This window comes from Plecotus auritus (genome assembly GCF_963455305.1).
Source record: "Plecotus auritus genome assembly, chromosome: 3".
Classification (NCBI taxonomy): domain Eukaryota; kingdom Metazoa; phylum Chordata; class Mammalia; order Chiroptera; family Vespertilionidae; genus Plecotus; species Plecotus auritus.
Genome location: NC_137772.1, coordinates 33,304,847 through 33,327,136, shown reverse-complemented (window position 1 = coordinate 33,327,136; position 22,290 = coordinate 33,304,847). Strand labels below are relative to the sequence as shown.

Here is a 22,290-nt window from a genome sequence, read left to right as displayed (position 1 = left end):
CCTCGTTAAAAAGGTGTGAACTTGCCCACTCAATTCTAAATTACTAAAATTCAAAGAAAATGACCAAGTCAAATTACCGCATTATTACCCTTAAAATATAATTCCTTTGTTGCAATTAAGTTACAGGATATTATTAAAATCTGCTGATAAGGTTAAGCTAAAAACAGGTTACTTGAATGCTGCTGCGGGATCACAAATATGGAAAATGGAATCATAAGTATATATGGAGAATTAAAAGCATTAAGAAGGCTTGATAAGTTGATCCTATTCCTGGAAATGTAGCTTGAGGAAAAATGACTCACCACCACCCGCCCCCCTACATCCCCGCCCAATAGACACACTCTTGCACACAATGGTTTGTACAACCATTCATCAACACAGTGCAATGGCAGCAAACAAGAGAATGGTAACATTTTCATCATTTTAAAAAAGGTTTGGGGATGCCCAGTTTATGTGGCACCGTGGTTGAGCGTCAACTGATGAACCAGAAGGTCATGATTCGATTCCTGGTCAGGGCACATGCCCAGGTTGCAGGCTCAATCCCCAGTGGAGGGGAAGCAACAGATCAATGATTCTCTCTCATTCATTGATGTTTCTCTCCCTCTCTCCCCCTTTCCCTTCCTCTCTGAAATCATTAAAAATATTTTTTTAAAAAAATAAAAAAAATTGGGGGCAAAATGGTTAAAATAATTACAGCACAACACTGACAAGATATTGAAAATGATTACTTGAAGATAACTTGAAAACATGAAGAATGTACTTTTTTTAAAAAGTTACATACAATGATTATAAGTATGTATAACTATGCATATGGACAAGGAGTAAAATGTTATTTGCAAAAATGAAAACTGTTTTGCTTAGGAGCAGTCAAATTGTGGATGATCTGTCCCCTTTGGTAATGTCTTCCTCAATGGACCATTTAAAACAAAAAAGTTTCAGAGTGTGTGGCTACTATTCTTACCCACATGCAGAAATGATCAAAATTTAATAAAAAGTAAGACCCAAACTCCACACCATAAAAAATATAGAAGTATTAGTTCAGATTGTACACAGCCCCTTTACATAAAAATGTCAGCCTACGAATGCTGCGGGGCCTGTGGCCTAAGCAACTGCTTGGCCTAAACTCCTTTCCTTTCTTCCTTTCAAAGGCTCTCCCAGCCCAGCAAACGTTACTCTTACTCACAATTCCAGGTGGGCCTGGAGGACCTGATTCACCTTTGTCTCCCTACAAAAGAAAAAACTATGTAACTTCAGCATTTTTTAACTATAAAGAGTAGAGATCTTTCAGAAAGCAATTAAACTTTACAAGAAATATTTTCCTCTCAATACCTCCCATCCTGATTAGTTTAAAGCGCTCTGTAACAACTATAACAAAAGCAAATACATTTCATTTTGTTTTGCATAAGGGTGATATATGAGGATAAAAGTTTCTACAAGACACAAATGGGAAGCCAATTAGTCACATGACAAACAAGCTCGCAGTTTTTGTTCTGTTGACTGTACGCTCCCTCAGAGAACTTTACTTGAAGATAACTTGAAAACATGAAGAATGTATTTTTTTTTAAAAGTTACATACAATGATTATAAGTATGCATATGAACAAGAAGTAAAATGTTATTTGCAAAAATGAAAACTGCTTTGCTTAGAGCAGTGAAACTGTGTACTCATTTATAAGCTGAATTCATACACAGTGGTTTAAAATAAAATGATATGAAAGATTCTGATTTCTTAGTATAGTTTTCTTAAAGAAATCATTTTATTTGAGGTTTTTAGGTGTAAGAATGTCCAAATTTGCATTGGAAATCATAATAAAGGATACTTATAGTTTTTTCTTTCCCCTTAAAATCCAACATTATTTATAAACATTAAGTGGATAAATTCTGGTCACTTTGAGGCTTAATCCAATTCATATTAGATGAAAAAACCCCAAAATTTAATCATTTTATATATACTGTTTTTATATAAACATCATAATACTTTTAAAAGTCTTAAGATATGCCATTATTCCATGAATGTACTTTTTTTCCTTTTAAACGAATGAATTAAACTTAGGCATTAAATCAGAATTAACTATTTTGGTTTTTCATAAATATGAGAAGAATTTTAGAAATATCTGAGAAACTTAAAAAATATCTTAGCTAATATATTCCAAACATATTTACCTTTAAATTCTACAAGATTGTACTTTCTCAAAAAATTATAGCCTTTGTACAACAGGATTTCTCCCTTTGTCCCTGGCTTTGATAAGCAAACCTTGAAGTCCTTTCATTAGTTTATCACTCATTGTTAAGAGATAAACATTTCCAAATTACAGCTGACCCTTGACCAATGCAGGGGTTAAGGGCACTGACCGCCACACACAGTCAAAAACCCATGTCTAACTTTTGACTCCCCGAAAACTTACCTACTAATAGCCTACTGTTGAATAGAAATCTTACCAATGACATGAACAGGGGATTATCACATATTTTGTATGTTACATGTATTATATGCTTTATTCTTACAATAAAGTAAGTTAGAGAAAAGAAAGTGTTAAGAAAATCATAAGGGAGAGAAAATACATTTACAGTTCTGTATGCACTTATTGGAGAAAAATATCTACTTGTAAGTACACCCATGCATTTCAAATCCATGTTGTTAAAGTATCAATTGTATTTCTATTTTAGTAGACATGTGTATTACTTAGTCTCATGATTAAAAGAAAACAATAAAGCAATGAATTTTTTCTGTCTATCAGAATAACAAATATTTTTTAAAGTTTGATAACTAGCAGTTGCCAAATGAAAGGGCCCCAAACTGATAGAGGTGCCTTTCTGGGGACAATTTGGGGCACATGGCAAAAGCTTCCAAAAGAGCCCAAACGTTGACCCTGAACATTACGTTTTTAGGAACTTATAACAGGGAAATGATAAGACCAGTGAACAAAAATAAGTTATAATCATAAAAATGTGGAAGGGGCTTAAATACCAAACAGTAAAAGGCATGGACATTAAAAGTATAAATGTATAACTACATTTATGGATATAGAAATATATCCATTTCATATTATTATGCAACAAAGCAGGATGTATGATGCAATAACATTTTTTCAAAGCACATGTACATATGTGCACATAGGACAATTACTAACTCTGACTATTTCTGAGTGGGTAATAGAAAGATCCCATGAGCTTTTTTTCTTCACAATATCTTTCTGCATTTTCTGGTGGTGGTTTACAATCAGGAAAAATTAATCTACTCCAAAAAAACTTAAAAATGTGAATGCAACATCTCATATTTTTAAAAATTTATGCATAAAAATAAAACCAGTATGTTAAGTTGTGTTTTTGTTCACATGGAGCATAAATAACTACACTGAGTGGCCAGATTATTATGATCTCTGAATGCATAATAATCTGGCCACTCAGTGTATATCCTATATAATAAAAGGCTAATATGCAAACTGTCCCCTCGACCAGGAGTTCGACCAGCAGGCAGGCCAGCCAACCGCCCATCCCCCACCCCAAGCCAGGCCGGACCCCACCCATGCATAAATTCATGCACCAGGCCTCTAATATACATATATATGTATATATATATACTTATATATATATACACACATATACATACACACACACACACACACACACACACACACTGAGTGGCCAGATTATTATGCATTCAGAGATCATAATAATCTGGCCACTCAGTGTATAATTCTTTGTGAGTCCACAGGCCACTATTCTAGTAAAAATTTCTGAATTGATCTACAAAATGAAAGTTAAAAACTCAAAATAGCGCCCCCATTTACCTTAAAGCCCGGTTGTCCTGGTCGTCCTGGGAACCCTGAGTCGCCGGGAAACCCCTAAAGGAAACAGGAGAGGCAACAACAATTGTAAGCTAGTGAAGGCCAACAGCTTCCTTTTAAAAATGATAGAGAAATACTTACTGGACCCCCCTTTTCTCCTTTTTCACCATCTTTTCCAGGCTTTCCCTGTACAATAAAAATTTAAATATTAGTATTTCATCAACAATCATAGCAAATACACTGTAACAACAAGGCTCTGATTCAAATGCAAGTTCATATGTCATCTTTCCTAGGAAGCCTCTATGTAAGCTGATGCCACTACAACAACAAGGAATAGAGTGTACACTGAATAACTATGAAAGTGTTACAACAGAAGAGGACTTTTCCATTTAAAAAAAAAAATGGAGCCTGATTAGTTCCAAATCTTCTAAGGTACCCTTACATTTGGCAGCATAGCTACTACCACCAGAGAAGGTTTCCTATTGGGAAGTGAGCATTGGGTAGCTGCTATGCAGAGCATTGATTTTAGTGAAGGTTTTCCTGCATTGTTTCAGGGGAGAAACTGAAAACGCTCAAGCTACTAGAAACTGGGAAGATGTCCTTCCACCAGGACTCTGGGGGTTGAGAAGCATGTGAGCATCTCCACTCCGGGATGTGCATCTCGGATCTGGGTGGAGGTCCGAGCTGGACTGGGAAGGCAGCAGCAAAGGGCGCCAAGGGCTCTGAGCAAGTGGACAGGTGGCGATCAGTGGGGAACCAGCAGGTGGGCAGCTCTTCAGAGAGGCCCCCACCCAATGCCAGGCTGTCTTGGGGTGTGAATAACAAAGGGCCTCAACCTTCTGGGACTTTTTTCAAGTGATGACAGCTCTCCTTATTTCTACTCCCAAGGGCTTCAGAAAAGCCCTTCAGGAGAGGAAAGGGAGAAACCAGAAAACCCCTCCCAGTCTCTTCCATTCTTCTGTGTGCCTGAACCTGTGATTCCAGGAATGCAAAGAAAACGATTTACAAACGGAATAAAAAGACTCTTAAAAGAACTTACTCGGGGTCCTGGTTTTCCAGGTTCCCCTTTCTCTCCAAACCCTGGCAATCCCTTGGGGGGAAAAAAAATAGAGTTAGATTCACTCATACATTTAAGTAAAATATTAAATTAAGTAAATATTACACTTAAAGTGAAATAAGCCTGTAACTTAATTCTAATATGTTACAGTTTTCACACAAAATAATAATGATCAATAAGAATTTAGTACTTACATAAGGTCCAGGTTCACCTTTTTGACCCTAGAAGAATTTTAAAGAGAGAGAGATAGATCAGTACTATCTAATGGCTGTATCATTTTTATATGCCACATTGAACATGTGAAAGGAAAAAAGGAACCTTTTCCTGGTATAGTAACAAAGAAATTTACATTGGTCTCCAGCATATATGTCCTCACATTGACTGGATTACAGATTTAAGAAGGGCACTTAATTATGCTTGATCCACAGCTGGTCTCCCGTCTGCTGATCCAGCCCATCCTCCACTGGGGTGCACTGAAAAAGCCCTCACTTAGGTGAGTCAGCCTCAAACCAGGCTTGCTCCTACCTAGGACCAGCTGCCTCTGCTCTCAGATGCCCATCTTTTATATGATGGATAATCTATAAATCTGTTCTCCAGGTCAGGGGTGAACACAGTTGGAGAAACTGAATTTTGACAGTTTCTCTTGTTCCCTTGGAATTTGCACAAAATTAGCAAGACAACATTTGATCATTTCATACCTTCTCTCCTTTAGTGGCAAATTCTCCTTTTTCTTTAACTTGAGCCTGTCCTGGCACTCCTGGAGGGCCACTGACCCCCTGATCGCCCTGTTGATGTAAACATTGGGAACTAGTTAGGCAAAAAATAATTATATATTGAAAAAAAATGCAGAGGGGGCCTAAAATAAAACATCTATCTTAAAAGTGTTCTTGTACTCTTTTCTGATCTATCCTTGCCTTTCAGTAGGAAGAGGACACGATTAGTATCTAAAGCCAGGAGGAGACTTTCATCTCTCAGAGGTCAGGAAAGCCACTGTCTTGAGTAATAGCAATGGAACCTGATCATCTATAGGACACATGTATGAATGCATGTATGTACAAACCATGATACATATACAAACAGTATATATGTGTATATATATATATACATACATACATATATATACATACTAGGACACATGTATACAAGCATATGCATATATACTGTCCAATTGCATTTTGATGTCCTGAAAAGACACAAATTGCCTAGTAGAGCCTGGGAAGAAAGGAGGTATCTTTAGGTAAACTAACAATACAAGAACCATCAAGAATTGTCTTTCTCAGGCATCCTAATTGCTGGATACAACTGGAAGTACAGTGAGTCCCCATATGAGTGAGGTACAAAAAATTCAACTGTATAAATTTGTTGTGTGTGAGGTTTATGAAAAAACTGGGCCAAAATTTGGGGTAGAAAGCAGAGGCCACCTATCCAGGACACATCTGACCATGCCTCGGTTGACTTGGGGCCCCCTGGTGGCCTATGTCTACAATGGCTTGACCATCCACAGAAAAGAACCTTGGCCTGGCAGGCACTGCTGCTGTAATTCCAATAATCCCCACTTGGTTAGTGCCCATTTCATTGGTGTGATTCAGCGGAACTGATGGAGAGATCACCAGAGAATCAGAGACCCACTGATGTTCTTCCTTCTTCCCAAGATGAGGTTGCCTGCTCCGGTCCATGACTCCCTGCTTCCATGGCTCATTTCCTCCCAATTTTGGTATGATGACCTCTGCTTTTGCAGGGTTCAATATAGTTACACTATTAACAGCCAAGTCCTAAATTGGAGTCATTTATAATAAAGTCTAGGTCTGGTCTTATCACTGCCTGAGAACATTTTGATTGACCTGTATATGTTCAATTGAGGGATTAATGGCCTCATTATATTCTCTGCGGGTGAGATCACACATAGAGTTCAGTGACATTTAGCTGTGCATTTTAAGGAAGACACTAACAAACTCAAAAATGTGCAGAGAAGAGTAACTAGGGATAAGAGCCCAAGAGTAGGTCCAGAGGCAGAAGCTCTAACATGCTTGGAACTGTAATTTTAAACATGAAAACCCCCCAAAGCTATATGTACTCACTTTGTCACCTTTTGGTCCTTGAAAACTTAAGCCCATTTGTCCCTGTTGATTGAAAATTAGGCTTCCATTATTAGAGTTGTCTACTTTGCTCAAAAGTGTCTAACAAATATCATATAACATACAGTATGATAGTAGATTTAAGGCAATAGCATCATTCCACAACCACCCTAAGATTTTCAATGAAGTTGTAATCATGTTGTATTCAATGTCTATAAAAAGTTTTTAAAAGTATCATTGAAAAATAAGTCTATAAAAGCCTTTTTTCTTAACTTAAGGTTTTTAAACTCTGGCTTTATAAAACTACGGGAAAAAAATCAATGATTTCAAAATAATGACTAAGGTGTTGGTAGATGGAAAAAAGATCAATGGATGAAGAGATCAATCAAATAATCAGTTGATAGGTTAGATAGATAGATGAATAGATGGATAGGTAGCTAGACAGATGTTAACTATAGAGATAGGTAAAGAAGTTAGACTTTTCCAAAAATTTTTAACAGAGACTTAAAGAATGAGCTATGACAATTTCATGACAGTCAGATACTAATGCCAAAGAAAAACAAATGACACAAATCTTTACCTTTTCACCTGGAGGGCCAGGAGGGCCTGGGGGACCCTAAAAGATAAAGCATTTTAATTAAATACAGTTTACAACCCTGGTAAGCTTTGTACAGAAATTATGTTACGATCCTATGGTTAACATAATTTATTTGTTATTTTTTTCCTGTGTTCTAGAACTGTAAAACTTTGAAAGTAACCAGAAACTAGTCTTATATGATTATTAACAGGAATGTAAATACTTATAAAACCTTTGGCACTGTCCTGTGGAATCCATTGATCTAAGAACAGGCCAGGCTCACAGACAATGGATGAAATCACCAGCCAAACTCTATGATTCTACACTTTCCAGTTTGGAAATGATGTTTGTCTAATTTGGATATAATTTTTTATTTCAAAAAAGCTGAATGATTTCTTCCAGCAAGTAGACTATAGTGAAGTCAAAAAAAAAAACTTGTGTTTGTAACAAAATTTCAGAATGCTTTCTATAACCATTTAAAAAGGAAGAACTGGTCATTCTTTATGGACATAAAGAATGCCATCAGCACAGTAAGTCTAGTAACCATATGTTACTAGTCATTCTTTACTTATAAATATGATTTCATACACTTACAAGAACATATAAGAGATTTCATGTGCAGGAATGAATATAAGAAGAGTTGTTGAATTTTATTCACCCTCAAAAAAGAGTAAATTTAAAAGATAAGCCTGAAAATCTCAGGACTCTCAGGCAGGCTAGTGTGAGGATAACAAAATAAGTGCATTATTCATTCCTGGTAAACATAAGTCTTGTTAATACTCTCTCGTGATTCCACATATGTATGTGTGAGCAGATGATATTCTCCTTCTATTGAGAATTATCAGCTGTGAGGGAGGCCAATGACAGTGCAGAGCCTCCTGGGATGTTATCTCTGGATGCTCAGTTGGCACAGTCTTTGAAATACTGTGTAGCTTCTAGCCGCCACCTGGTCTGTGTCCTTAGCCCCCAACAGAGCAGACCCACAAGTCCATCTCCAGGGCTGAACCTCCTTGTCCACCTTGAACTCAGCCTCTTCAGGCCATGGATCACTGGCATCCACTCCGCCACTCACATAATGAAGGTGTTGTCTGTTTGAGGGCTGTCTTGGCATGCAGTGCTATTACTATCCTGTTCCCACAGCTCTGGGAATGCGTGCACCATAAATGCAGCCAAATATTTTCATAAGAAATTCATTTGCCCAACCCAAACCAAGGGAGATCGCCACTGTGTAAAGTTTTCAATAATTGTATTTGTTTTCACACCTCAACATAGTAGTTCTTTGAATGACTGCCTCAGGGAAACATCCCCCCAAACTTACTGGTGGTCCGGCATATCCTGGAGGGCCTATGGGACCTTGCATCCCTGGGAATCCTGGTGAACCCTACAATGTATTGAGAAAGAAAAGAATCAAAATGCAAACCAGGCGGAGACTCAGCATGGGATTATAGTTATTCAGCAAATGCTTACTGGTATTCCTGGGGGTCCAGGAAATCCTCTTTCACCTTTCAGCAGCGTCCCGGGCACGTGGCCAAGTATTTCACCAGGATCCCCCTATGTGATGAAAAATAAGACAAAGTCTCGAATACTGATACTTGTGTAAAGAAACTTAAAACCTATCAAATATTAGGCATGCATTACTGGTATGGAACTAGCCCATGTCTGGAGTTCAGACTCTCTCTAAGCTTGAAATATATACAGTAGATTGGCCGTCGCCCCATTCATGCTACTCTCTTAATAACCAGCATTCAGTGCTACACAGTCATCTCAGCTGCAACCAGGACTGAATGTCCAGACGGCAAAGTGAAAGGATTGATGACACTTCCATGGGACCCTCCCACACAGACACAAGAAATACTAGACCACGACCCAGTCTCTGGTTGAGAGACTGTGTGACCACAGGCTGTTCTGACAAAACAAGAACTGGATTTCTAGGAAAGTATTTCAAGATGAGCATTTTTATCAAAGCAGGGTAAGATGGTAAATGTCATGTGTTCACTTAGGCCACAATACAGAGGGGCCTACGCCCCACCGGGACATATAGGAAAATCAAGCTGAGAGTGACCATGGATTGGCTCTGAATAAAGGGGTCGTGACACCAGGATCTAACCTAAGGCAACTGGGGGTCTTCCTGCCATAATTATGGAATGTATAATAGTGACTCCAGAGTATAGGCAACATGAAAAAGGGTGTATATAAGTCAAGCTAGATAGATTAAATATGACACCAACTTGAGTTCTTTTTGGTGGCCCTGTACTTAGGTCCTATGGCTCTGGAAAAGGAGCATCCAAATTGAGATGTCTATGCAGGTAATTAATCTGAATTAGACTCTCATCTGTTAATATTTACACTGTGCTGCCTATTTCTGCTTATTTCCTATGAACACAGTGTACCTATGTCTAAACTTTAGTTTCTAAAATTTAAGTGTGTGTAAATGACTTATATACCCTTTTAATGTAACAGAGTTTAGACAAATGTATCCATAGGCAATTGGCCCACCAAAGTAAGTGATTTAAAGTAAATTTACTTTCACACCATCTGTTTTAAAAAGACTTCTGTAATGAATCCAATAAAATAAAATAATGTACCTTCATTCCGGGTAACCCTGGTGGTCCCTAAAAAAAAAAAGGTTGGTATTAGTTTCATTTTTCTCAAAACATCACTAGGATTAAGATATAAAAGGGGGGGGGGAGACGGGGGAAGGAAATGAAATGAAAAGAGAGAAATTCTAGTCAAAGAGAGAAATTCTGAGTTAAACAACCTCATACTCACAGGATTTCCAGTGAATCCAGGCAAACCAGGAGGTCCCAGGGGCCCTCGTTCACCCTGAGGGGACAGCAGATAGTCACTCACAAGTACCAACAAGGCAAGGTGGGACCTCACTCCAGACACCCTCATCAGTTACTATGTCCTACCTCATTTGTTAAGTAAAATCATTTCTTAAAAATTGTTTGTTACAATCTATGTTACTGAGTGGTACTTCACAACAGAAGAGATATACTTGAAAATATAATTAATAGGGACAGGATTAAGAGCAGCATTTTCTTGTTTGATTTAGTAGTAGATTATAGGTAAGAAATACAGTATTTAAAGCAATTTTAGAGTAAAATTGTCCAAAAGAGAAAGTCATAATCATATCGTTCTTAAACATTAAATATGGGGAAACTGCATTTCCTAATCACATAAAGAAAGCGTTGAGACAGCAGCTTTGCAATGATGGCAACTGAACAACTTGGCCTGACTTCTCAAGCTGCAAAGTCAGGTGAACAGGCACAAAGGGAGAAAGGTCTTGGTTCTGAATTTACCTTTGTCCCATTGCATCCTGGGATACCACGGGGACCTGGGGGACCATCTTGCCCAGGAATACCCTGCAATTAATAAAGTGAAGAAGCAGCCAAAATTAAAAAACCACCTGATGATGCCATCACTCACATCAAATGTCTCATAAAGGAAGGAGGTGCATTTTGTATACATACAGGAAGTCCTGGGTTTCCAGGGTAACCGGCTACTCCTGGGGGTCCCTGTAAGGATGGAAGTGAAAAGGTTTCCATGAGCATTGGGGAACCTCTTTTCCTCCCACTGCATCCACCTAAGGGTGTCTACCCTAATTGATGAACATTACACTGAGCGGACAGGGGCATCCTCCCGGGGAGGCAGCTGAGGGCCCAGCCCAGGGAGGCAGGTACCCCAGGCTTTCAGAAGCAATTCTACATGGAAAGCTGACTATGACTTCGTTCTAAAATCAGGCTGCCCATGCACAATATAACTCTGCCCTCATTTCCTTCTTTGTAATTTCTAAGTGAATAAATATACATCTACAAAATTCTAATTACAAGCTCAAACAGTTGGGAAAAAGGATGCATGGGATAAATCAGCTCATTAGGGGGAAGAGACAAGTTCTTTCTAGTTGAAATCGGCTCTTCTCCATCCCAGAGAGGTCCGAGGACAAATGCATCCACTGGTCACTGTCACACTCCCCTTCCAGCAAGTACCAATAGCAGAATGAAAACTTTCCATTTTACAGTGCAATTCTGTTTTTCTAATTTCAGGATTCCTGTCGAAGGTCTTCATTTTTGCATCTCTCAGGTATGGGAGTAGCAAAGAAAGTAAAAGAGTGTGAAGAAGGAAGAGGAAGTTTAACTCTGGAAATAGTATCACTTTCCACATTAAATGATGACATCTTTCTTCCATGATTTCTCCAAATTCAAATGTGTCTACAAGAATCCTTGAGGAAGGACAAATGGGAGGAAACAAGTGTGAAAAAGAATGAACAGCAGCTCCGCTTCTACACAGCAACAGTGGCAAGGACTGGAGGTAAAAAATGATAAGCCATGGCTTATTTTAACTTCTTACACCCACCACACACGCTGTCTGAGCCCTGAGGAGGACAGGCAGAGGAAGGGAAGGAAGTCTCCACAGTCATTACCAACCTAAGTGACAATTATACTCACTCTTGTCCCTTTTGTTCCTGGCAGTCCTGGTTCTCCAGCATCACCCTGGAGCAAAACAGAAAAACCATTATGACCACTCGTTATAACAAGATTACAGATCAGCGGGAAAGGTCAATGGGGGGGAAGGGAGAGGAAGGAGACATATGTAATACTTTCAGCAATAAAAATTTTTTTAAAAAAAGACTATGGATTATTTCAATTCTACACCCTCACAGCCCCCATCACCCAGGCAAGTTTACCTTCTGTCCAGGTGGTCCCTGTGGCCCCTCAGGTCCTTGCATTCCTGGAAATCCAATGACACCTTGTAATCCTGGGAGGCCTCTTTCGCCCTGCGGAGGAGGAAGGATTTAATATTGGCGGTTATCATTATGAGACCCAATGCAGGTAAGATTTTGTTACAAAAGGCAGGTGAAAAGAAACTGAAGAAACAAATCAGTAATCAGCCTCTCTGAGCATCATCCAATAGTGCACAAGTTTACAGTGAGCATGTAAAACTAGGTGCTGAAATGAATTCCTGTTTCAGGTGGCTTTTCTCTACTCTTTTTTAAAGGCTGTTTGAGGGCAGGAATGTGATACCGGGCACAATGCTTTCTATATACAATATTCTAAGTGCTAAATAAGTTGTTGGATAAATAGATAGCTGAGGATTACTTTTCACTGAAGTGATTATAATCTCATTCCACCAACTGAATCTTCTTGGGACCAGCAGACCCAGCACTGAGAGTTTGTGAGTGGACCATCCGTCAGTTTTTCCCCCTCGGTGCCTGCAGGAGCTGGGCAGGCAGAGCTCACAGTGTGGGTTTCAGCATGATGCTGAGCTTTCCCTGTGCAATCAGTGGTCTGAAGATGGGCTTCCCTAACTGTCTTTAAAAAGTGGGTTTGGGTTGTTGTTGTTTTTTTCAAAGATTGGATCGAAGTTCAATTATGGTCTCTGCTCTTGTGGAGCAAAAATAATAGGAAACATTATTTTAAAAATAATAATGAATTTGGACTTTAATGCAATCTTACAATACCAAGTGGGCAGATTAAGTATCAATGGTTAGTCAGCTGAGTTTTAAAAGCAGAGATTCCAGGCAGGATTTCAAACTGACAAGCTATGCCTTGCATAACACAAACATACAGTTACTTAAAACTTTTTCATGGTTGCAAAAGGAGACAGAGCAAGAACTTTCAAAGTCATCCTTCTTTCCAAACCACTCGGCCAGTCCTGACACTTGCTGGTGAATTAACGGCCTGCTGCACTTTTAGAAATGCAGAAATGTGGATCTGAACTTAGGATTGCAGCCACTGGGCGTCCATGGGTTGTAGGTTTAATGAGAAGGTAGGTCAGGAGTCCAGAAACAGCGAGTAGAGATAATAGTTGATATAATAGTAGATGGATTAAAGAAAATCAAGCCCTACACTTTGGCACACCCCTTTGGACCATCAGCATCCAGAGAATCTACCAGAAAGAAGAGAGGCTGATATCATTGGCGCTCTCAGCATAGGATTTGACCAGAATGCTGGCTCCTCCTCCCCAAGGCCTGCGACAGCTGGGAAAGAAAAACATTCTCAGACCAAGACTTGATCAAAGGTGAAACTACTTAAGTAAATTCCTTATTCACATAAAAGAATAACGAGATACAACTGCAGAAAATACTGATGGCAGCAATATATGGCACCTCTTATCATATCAACCTCTTCCCTTTTATTCAGATGTGGGAAAACCACCCAGAATAGAATTGAACTGAACTGCAAACAGCTGGCTAAAAAAAAAAAAAATTATGAACATTGAATTGCATACCCCAAATAACCTAACATGAGATAGGAAGGAAATGTGAGAGGCAGGTCAACATAAAAGCGTTCTAATGCATCTGGTGGAGTATTTTTAGGAGTTAGTTAATATTGGCGGTATCATTATGAGACCCAATGCAGATAAGATTTTATAGTCCCTATTTTAATCATGGAATACATGGAGGCCCAGAGTCAGACTGGCTGATTTCTACAAGTTTCTCATTGAGTCAGCTCTAAAGCCAAAAATAGAAATGAGGTCAGCCTAAACCAGAGTCCATGTTTTTTCTAGGTCACTAGAGCAAGCTGGTTCCCAGCAAAATATGAAACAATTCACCAACATTAAGTTAGTCCCTTTTATGTCCATTCCACAGATAGGGATATTAGCATCCGGTGCTTAGCTGACCTGTCACATGTCACTGGGTGACCCCTGCATGCTCCTGGGAACTGAATACAGAAGTTTCAATTCCCAGTCCTTGCTTTCACCACAAGAGCACATTCTTTCCCAAATGTCACCAGAATGCTTAAGCAATCCGTTTATCCCAAGAGTTTTGAAATTAAGTCGCTAAAAAGGAAGTGACGCCTTCATCAACATGGTTCTTGTCATTTCCCACATGGGTTTGTTGGTTTTTGGGTGTGTTTTTTTTTTTACTTTTCTAATCTTTCATTCGGACATAAGTGCACATGAATAATCTAATGTCCCATTCCCTGTCAAGGTTACTGTGGGCACCAGAGCAGAGCACACAGACAGGAAAAGCATTCAAACAGCTATACAATTAGCTGCCAAATATCACACGCTGTCTGCGGGCCAACTTATTCCTCCGAGCTTTTAGCAAATCTCCACTGGGGTTAGAGGAAGAGCAAAGAGCTGGACCAGTGTGCAAAGGTTACTGGTGCCAGTAGTTTTGTGTTTTTTTAAATATATTTTATTGATTTTTTAACAGAGAGGAAGGGAGAGGGATAGAGAGTTAGAAACATCAATCGGAGAGAAACATTGATCAGCTGCCTCTTGCACACCTCCCACTGGGGATGTGCCCGCAACCAAGGTACATGCCCTTGACCGGAATTGAACCTGGGACCCTTCAGTCCACAGGCCAATGCTCTATCCACTGAGCCAAACTGGTCAGGGCGTGGTGCCAGTCGTTTCTAAGCCAGACTTTGCAGCTGTAGCAAGCAATACTGCGCCTGCCAACCCCCTTATGTTGGAGTTCAAGGCAAAAATGTGCACAGTTAGAAAAAACTGAGAAGTAGGACCCCTTAGTCATCTGTTTCCCCTGATGTCCTAAAGGCACGGTCCCAAGGACATGGCGGCCATATAATTCATGCTAGACAGAAATGAAACCCATAAGCACTGTTATCACAGCAATGAAAACTTAAAATGGAGGAGGGGAGGGGAGCGAAGCTTGTAAAATATTGCAAGCTTTGATGCAATGGCATTTCATGGTTTTATTCTTGAATGTCAGTGTCATGTATTGCACTGATCAAAAAAAGAAAGAAATTTCATAGACCAACAGAAGTGATTACTACTATATTCTCAAATGGTGCAATGCAGAATTTGAGGAGGAAAGACAAAATGCCACCATCTATAAAGATGAAAGAATACAGCCACAGAGAATAATCTTAGTATCAAATTAGCTATTCTAAATTAGGCATGAAATAGTTTCATGCATGGAGCAACTTAAAAATTTTAACTAATATATTATCCAAAGCAAGGACATACTTTCAAAAAATCCATAAAATAGGAGAAAAACAGGTTCTGTTATAATATCCGATTATTTTGCCTCTTCGTAAAATGCTTAGGGAAAACAACTTCATGATGGAAATCAAATGCTAGAATATAACCTCACCCCTATTTAAGTCAGAAATAGAAATACAAAATAAGCTCCAAGGATGGCAGAAGTTGAAATACTGTGGAACTCCTAACTTTGGAGGACAATACAAATACCAATACAAACATTGAAGTTAAAAATATAACTGGAATAAGCAGTCAACAAAAATCTTATAATCAGTGGTCAGCATGGGATCACAATCTTGTATTTAAATATTTTAATTTTTCATATTTAAAATACCATGATCATGGATGTTTACAATGGACAGAAGCAGAAGCGGAAATGCCGCCAGACACTGGACTTCCTCCCCGAGGCGGACTGGCTACATGGGTAGAGCCTTGTACATATGCTTGGGTTCATTCACCAGAAAGCAGAACAAATTCAACAAGTGATAGTAATTAGACAGATTTTTTCTGTTGGGTTTCCTCTTTTAGATGTAAATACTTTAAAGGCAGGGTATTATTGTATTCATTCACAGCATTAGGCACAAACTTTAAATTCAATAAAAGTTGGTGAACAAGCCTGGCAGGCATGGCTTAGTGGTTGAGCATCATCCGATGAACCAGGAGGTCACGGCTCGATTCCCGGTCAGGGCATAAGCCTGAGTTGCAGGCTCCAGCCCCAGTGTGGGGCATGCAGGAGGCAGCCGATCAATGATTTTTTCTCATCATTGATGTTCCTAGCTCTCTCCCTCTCCCTTCCTCTCTGAAATCAATATATATATATATTTAAGTTAGTGAACCAATGATGAACCAACCAATAATATAACATGACTCTACCTACGTGTCCTAAAGACTTTAAAACATACTAAAATATGGTTACTGGGCAGGATGGGATCCCCAAGCTCCCTTCCCCAGTCTACTGGCAAAGCCCTGTGGGCACCGCTTGAGACTAACGTATGCACCACTGGCCAAAGAAGCAGCGGGGGAGAAAGCCACGGTTGGACATGACACTGGATCAGCTGTTTCTTTCTGTCATCTGGTGCCTTGAGATTTCTTTTTCCAAACAAGGCTGCAAATACTTGAGGGAATGGAAGTGTTTACATTTGGAGCCAGAGCTCACCAAGCATCCAGTGATGAGGAAACGATTTCAAATGACGGGTCACAGTCAATGGGTGACTGCGGAACTCAGCCAAAAATTCCACAAGTCCAATTCCTTGAGCCCAACAATAATCAGACATCTGCACAACCATTTCCTGAATACCAATACTGCTGGGAAAGTGGTGGGAAGGCTACGGTCGGTGTCAGGGGGTCATGGAAAATCTCTGTGACGAGGCCCTGCGGGGAGCTCCATCCATGCCAGGAAGCTTGACATTATGGCAGAAATATCACCATTGATGCAGAGGAGAGGAGGCGAGAGGAAATACGCAGCTAGAACCCCAAAAGGCCCACTTTTCCTCAGGGGAAAACATGAATACCAATTCTTCTTTGTGCTATGAAATGTATAACTGGATTTTTAAAAGAATGTGTATATGTTCACATACACTACATTTCTTTAATTAATTAGATATAATACTGAAGATTGTTTCATGTAACCACTCTATCATTACTAATGTTTTCTGCATTTAACATTTTAATAATAGAGCAGGACAGTATAATATAATCATGCACAAAAAGCCTGGCTACAAATCTTTATCTTATTCCCAAACTCTTCATTTTCTCTCTCAAGCCCTGGCGATGTTTAGCTTGAGACAGTCAGTGTTAGGAATCTTTATGCACTGGCTCCCCACCAAACATGTGGGTATATGTTAAGAGCTTTGGCAGTTATATATAGGGGGAGGAGCATTTAAGAGATTGTTCCTAGAAATGAGGACATTCCCCATCTTTATAAATTTAAAAGGTGAGAAGAATCAGAAAGTGTTAAAAATGAGCGGAAGGAGGAGCAGCTAATTTTCACATACTATGAGATCCATTCTCTCTCTAGGAGCCTTCTGGATCCACTCTGCCTCTTCTGAACCGCAGACCCCGCCTGGCCTCTTACCACATGCACCTCATTTTCCTCCCTCTGACCATCATCAGGATTGCTGTGACTTGCTCCTGAGACTGCTGAAGCTGCAGAGGACCAGCTTTGTATGAAGAATGGGACAGACATACGAGCTGAGGTTTGGGAACAGGAGCTGAGCTGGGTATGCAGGAAGGAAAGCAAAAAGGCCTTTCTGTGACCAAGCCTGGACTTCCGTTTTTGTGCTGGACTTCCTGCCTCAGGGTTGAGTGGAAAATCCCAACCCCTGTGGGTAAGATCCATCTCCTGGGTAAGTCCACCTATGCCCAGCGGATGGGTCACCAGCTTCAGACTGCCCATGGACACAGCACAGTTCCGCATCTCCAAATGCCCAAGTTCAAGGATAGATTTCTATTGGATAAGTCCTGATATCAGAACATTATTTGAGCCCTTGATAAATTCTGACACAATTCTAGGAATGTCAACATTGCTATGAAGTTGGTTGGTAAACCTAAATGCTCAAATCCTACATAATACAAAACTAGCAGAGTGATGGGTACAAAGGAAACGCACAATAAACATTCTTTGATTAACAACATTGACAAAGAAATAAAATTCTTATCTACAAAAATTCACTTTGCACATCAGTTGGAAGAAAAAATGAATTATAAAGAGTTCTTCACAAAACAGTTTCTGAAGAACTATCATTCAACATAAGAATAACTCGAAAGAGCCCTAAGTGCTGTCTTAATATAAACAATTTAAAACTCTTCCCCTAAAGTCATCTAAAAGCAAACAAACTGCCCAACTTCATTAATCCAGTAAAAACTTTCTAAAATGATAAGCAAACAAGTGCTGACAAATAGTTGGCAGCAACAAAATTAAAATTTTTCCAAAAGTCCCTCGGAACTATGAAAGTTCCAGACATTTCTCACTCATTAATGCTGAGTATCACTGATGGAGGACACACTTTAAAGCTATAAGCAGTAGCAAGGATCTTTAACAGCAAATATTTTCTTTAATAATTTGTCTCTTAATGCTCTTTCTGAAAACAAAAACAAACTTAAAATACTTTCATTCTTACTCCAAAGCAGTAATCTGTTTAAAATATTTTAAAGTATAAATATTGTAAGTCACGCCTCTGAAGTGGTCAGCTTCCCAAATTAGAAAGAAGGAAAGTATTATGATAATGTTTTTCCAAAGGCTTGTGGGCGTATTCAATCAAATCCTGTGTGTACAGCTAATCTTTAATCGATAGCTTATTTCCATTTTCCCAACAAACTGCAACCAAATGCACTGTGTTCTGTGGGAAACGTGTGTATTCTTTGGCCTCGCTCTCTATTAACACATTCAAATGTCAAGCTTGGTTTTCCTGTAGACACCCCACCCCCGCCCTGTGTCCTTTCATCCACATTCGTTTTCTTCTCTGCTTCAGCCTAAGTGCTGGCTTTCAACCATCACCCCAGCCCAAGCAGTGTCTCCAACCTCCAGCTTCCAGTCCACCTAGAGATGGCTGCTTCTACCCGGAAAACTGGGATTCATACCCCACCCCTTCCATCTCCTCGCACTTTGAGCACATCCATAGGAACTATCAGCTAAACATGCCTTCCTTGCGAAGGAACTCCTACACCCGAAATGACTTGAAGAAAATTATTACACCTAATTGAGCCTATTAAATTAAAAGGCAGTAAAGGAAGGTTAAATGGGCTTTGTGAGTAGCTTCTGCAGGGAAAGCCCCAATGGGGCTCTGGCTCCCTGCCACTAGAGGGCGCTATAGGACTACACATTTTTTTCAAATTAAAACTCCCCCAGTGGAATGGGAAGTATTCAGTCTTTTTCTTAAATATTCATTATGTTATTAATATTAAATATTCAGAGCCATTGAAGATATTAGCGTGGGCATAGTTGAGAGAAATCAGTTTGATAATGCGTAAAAGATAAAACTCTAAGGGAAAGAAAAAATTTTAATTAGAAATTAAAATGTAATTAAAATTAAAATAGTAACCTGAATGTCAAGGCTATTGAGTGACAGGTAAATGTTGTTGCCCTAGAAATAATGTGAATTGTGGATATTTTTCATATTGTTTTTTCATCCATTTTATAAACTGAGAATACCTAAATCTAACAATATGAAGGCGGGGGTGGGTAGTAAATTCAGTGTTCTAAATAACTGCATGGAAATAGTATAAGCTGAAAAATTAAACCCTATAAAACAGATACAAATATGATAGCAGGGAGGTCACTAAGAAACATCCAACTGCCAGTAAATTTTATTTAAGAGCTTTTCTTTGGTCCCTCTATTGCAAATTTATAAGAAACATATACTTAAGGTAATTTAATCCAGTTTCCTGGTTTTTCCATTTGTAAAGAGAAAAAAATCTGTTCAATCCAAAAAAGGTGATAACAATCTTTCTTGCTAAAAACTCCATTTATTGACATGGAAATCAAAATCATAAATGCTTCTGCCTAAACCTATTACCTTTCATCCTGCTTCTCATGTATAGACTTAAAATCGTCTTTTAAAGCAGAAAAATAATACAGATATAAAAGGTGCTTCACTGCAGCTGGGAACCTTACTCACTGTGGCTCGGAAGGTGGTACCTAGGGGGCAAAAGTCAGCTGCAGCTCTACGTTGGCCCAGCAGGGGGAGCCTTGTCTAACATGCACAGAGCTAAATAAAACCTAGTGGTAGCAAAACCACTCAGCTAGAAATAGACCCTACAAGGACTGAATGCTTACAAAGTCAGTCCAGCACTGAACGCAATGGTGCCTGCCTCAGAGTTGCTGGGAATTTGCCTGTAAAATTGGACCTTTCCTCACCAGCTCATGTGCCTTTTCTCTTTTCCATGAAAGTTTTCAAAATTCTATGTCATGACTTAAAGATTTTGGGAAAGGAGAGGAATTGCAATTAAATAAATACTGGACAACAAAATAACAAGAGGTTTGCTGCTTTCTGGGTTTGGACAAGAAAAATATATAATTTTCTCAAAAATACCCTCCTTTGTTTTATTTTCACTGTCTCCACAACAATAACCCTGAGGTTTAAAGAGATGTGTTCTATCTTATCAGCAAATTTGAGAAACACTAATGAGTGCACAATACCTAAATAAGACCTGGAGGGTTTTCATGTTACTATAGTTGAGGATGTTATTAACTTGAACTTGGAAATGTATCTGGGCGTGTGACAGGGTTCTGGAAGTGTGCGCATCCTGAACAAAATTAGGACACAAAGTCAGGAAGTGCCACAATCTAGGTCATGATTTTTTGGGGTCTGTGCTAACAGTAAAAATAAAAAGTGCAGAAAACATATCCTGACCATAATAATTATAATAATACAAAAAGAATGCAAGATATTTTTCAGGTTTAAACCTAAGAGAAATTGTCAATTGGCAATGAACAAAAAAAATTTTTTTTCTTAAAAAATGTGTTAAACACAAATAGCTACCAAAATTGAGTTTTATGGGTGCCCTGCCAGGGGGCTTGCTGCCCAGCACCTAGCACAGATGGCATACAGTAGGTGATCACTAAATACTTTCATGAGTGAATCAGAAAACACAAAATATTAAAGATTCCAAGGAAATAATATAAATCTACCAAGTGGGTGCAGGTTTAGAAATCCTACTTTCAAACTTGACTGCAAAAATAGGCATCTTTGCTCAGGGTTAGTGCACAGAGCTTTTGGGAATCTTACTTTCTGTGTTCTCACTGTAGTGCCTGCATTGATAATGCCAAGTGGTGGGGAAGGAACCTTGTCCTACGAACCGAAATGTTTTGGTCCTAGCCCCAGCACCCAGCACTTAGATTCTCTGAAAATCAGGTCTGCCATCTGTAAGACAAGAGGCTGCACCTGCCTCCCGTCCCGGGCAGGAGTCTTTGAAGGGTCAAATTTGATCCAGTAAGTACTCAGAGTTATTTTGCATTGCACAAAACACGAAGCAAACATGATGAACTACACTGTTCTAACTCTAGTTTATTTAAACACTAGAGGCCCAGTGCACGAAATTTGTGCACGGGGGGGAGAGGGCGGGGGGGGGGGGGGGGCGCGGGATCCCTCAGCGTGGCCTGCACCCTCTCCAATCCGGGACATCCCTCTCGCAATCCGGGACCGCTGGCTCCTAACCACTCACCTGCCTGCCTGCCTGATCGCCCCTAATCACTCTGCCTGCCTGCCTGATTGCCCCTAATCACTCTGTCTTGGCCCCCCGCCATCATGACTTTGTCCGGAAGGAGGACCGGACAACCGGAAGATGTCCGGTCAACCCAGTCTAATTGGCATATTACCCTTTTATTAGTATAGATAGTTTGCATTTATTATCAAGATTTCTATGCCCATCAACTCAACTGCATTTCCTCTAAAGCGACAGAATATTTTAAAAGAGAATGAGAATGCAGTGTCGTGTGTTTTTTTTCCCCCCTTCCCTCTGGTCATGACCCATGAGTTATTTCCTTCTGGTTTTTGTGGCTATATTTGACATTTGAAAATAAGAATTCTTGAATATTTAAAAAACCTGACAGTTTTATGAAATTCCTCCTTTATCTTATGCACAAGGTTTTTTCTGTGTGTTTTTCCTTAATGAGTACTTCTGATATTAATTCTTTTCAAGAACAGGATATTCTGTGTATTCTCCCATGCCAGCCCGAGTTGCTGTAAGTCCACCGCATCACCAACGTGCACGAGGCTCCAGGACCTTCTCTTCTTTTTAGACTATAAGTGTCTGATAACATACACATGTTCTGATATCCCCAATTACTTCCTTAGCCTCCAACCAAGTTACTTGGCCATCGCCCACCACTAATAACATTTTC

At 39.5% G+C, this 22,290-nt stretch overlaps 1 protein-coding gene across 2 annotated transcripts in view; it reads right to left on the bottom strand.

Moving 5' to 3' along the window:
• COL4A1 (collagen type IV alpha 1 chain) overlaps positions 1 to 22,290 on the bottom strand; it is a 140,231-nt gene that overhangs the window by 42,730 nt on the left and 75,211 nt on the right. For both annotated transcript variants that reach the window (XR_013960181.1, XM_080661168.1), the window contains exons 3-18: positions 12,184 to 12,273; positions 11,945 to 11,989; positions 10,970 to 11,014; positions 10,799 to 10,861; positions 10,266 to 10,319; positions 10,082 to 10,108; positions 8,964 to 9,047; positions 8,815 to 8,877; positions 7,500 to 7,535; positions 6,923 to 6,964; positions 5,543 to 5,629; positions 5,039 to 5,065; positions 4,827 to 4,877; positions 3,929 to 3,973; positions 3,791 to 3,844; positions 1,184 to 1,225 (exon numbers count right to left, since the gene is read on the bottom strand). Coding sequence is in view for 1 of the 2 variants with exons in the window: in XM_080661168.1 (XP_080517294.1) it covers positions 1,184 to 1,225; positions 3,791 to 3,844; positions 3,929 to 3,973; positions 4,827 to 4,877; positions 5,039 to 5,065; positions 5,543 to 5,629; positions 6,923 to 6,964; positions 7,500 to 7,535; positions 8,815 to 8,877; positions 8,964 to 9,047; positions 10,082 to 10,108; positions 10,266 to 10,319; positions 10,799 to 10,861; positions 10,970 to 11,014; positions 11,945 to 11,989; positions 12,184 to 12,273 (855 nt within the window). In the remaining variant the exon portion in view is untranslated. The remainder of the gene's footprint in view (positions 1 to 1,183; positions 1,226 to 3,790; positions 3,845 to 3,928; positions 3,974 to 4,826; positions 4,878 to 5,038; positions 5,066 to 5,542; positions 5,630 to 6,922; positions 6,965 to 7,499; positions 7,536 to 8,814; positions 8,878 to 8,963; positions 9,048 to 10,081; positions 10,109 to 10,265; positions 10,320 to 10,798; positions 10,862 to 10,969; positions 11,015 to 11,944; positions 11,990 to 12,183; positions 12,274 to 22,290) is intronic.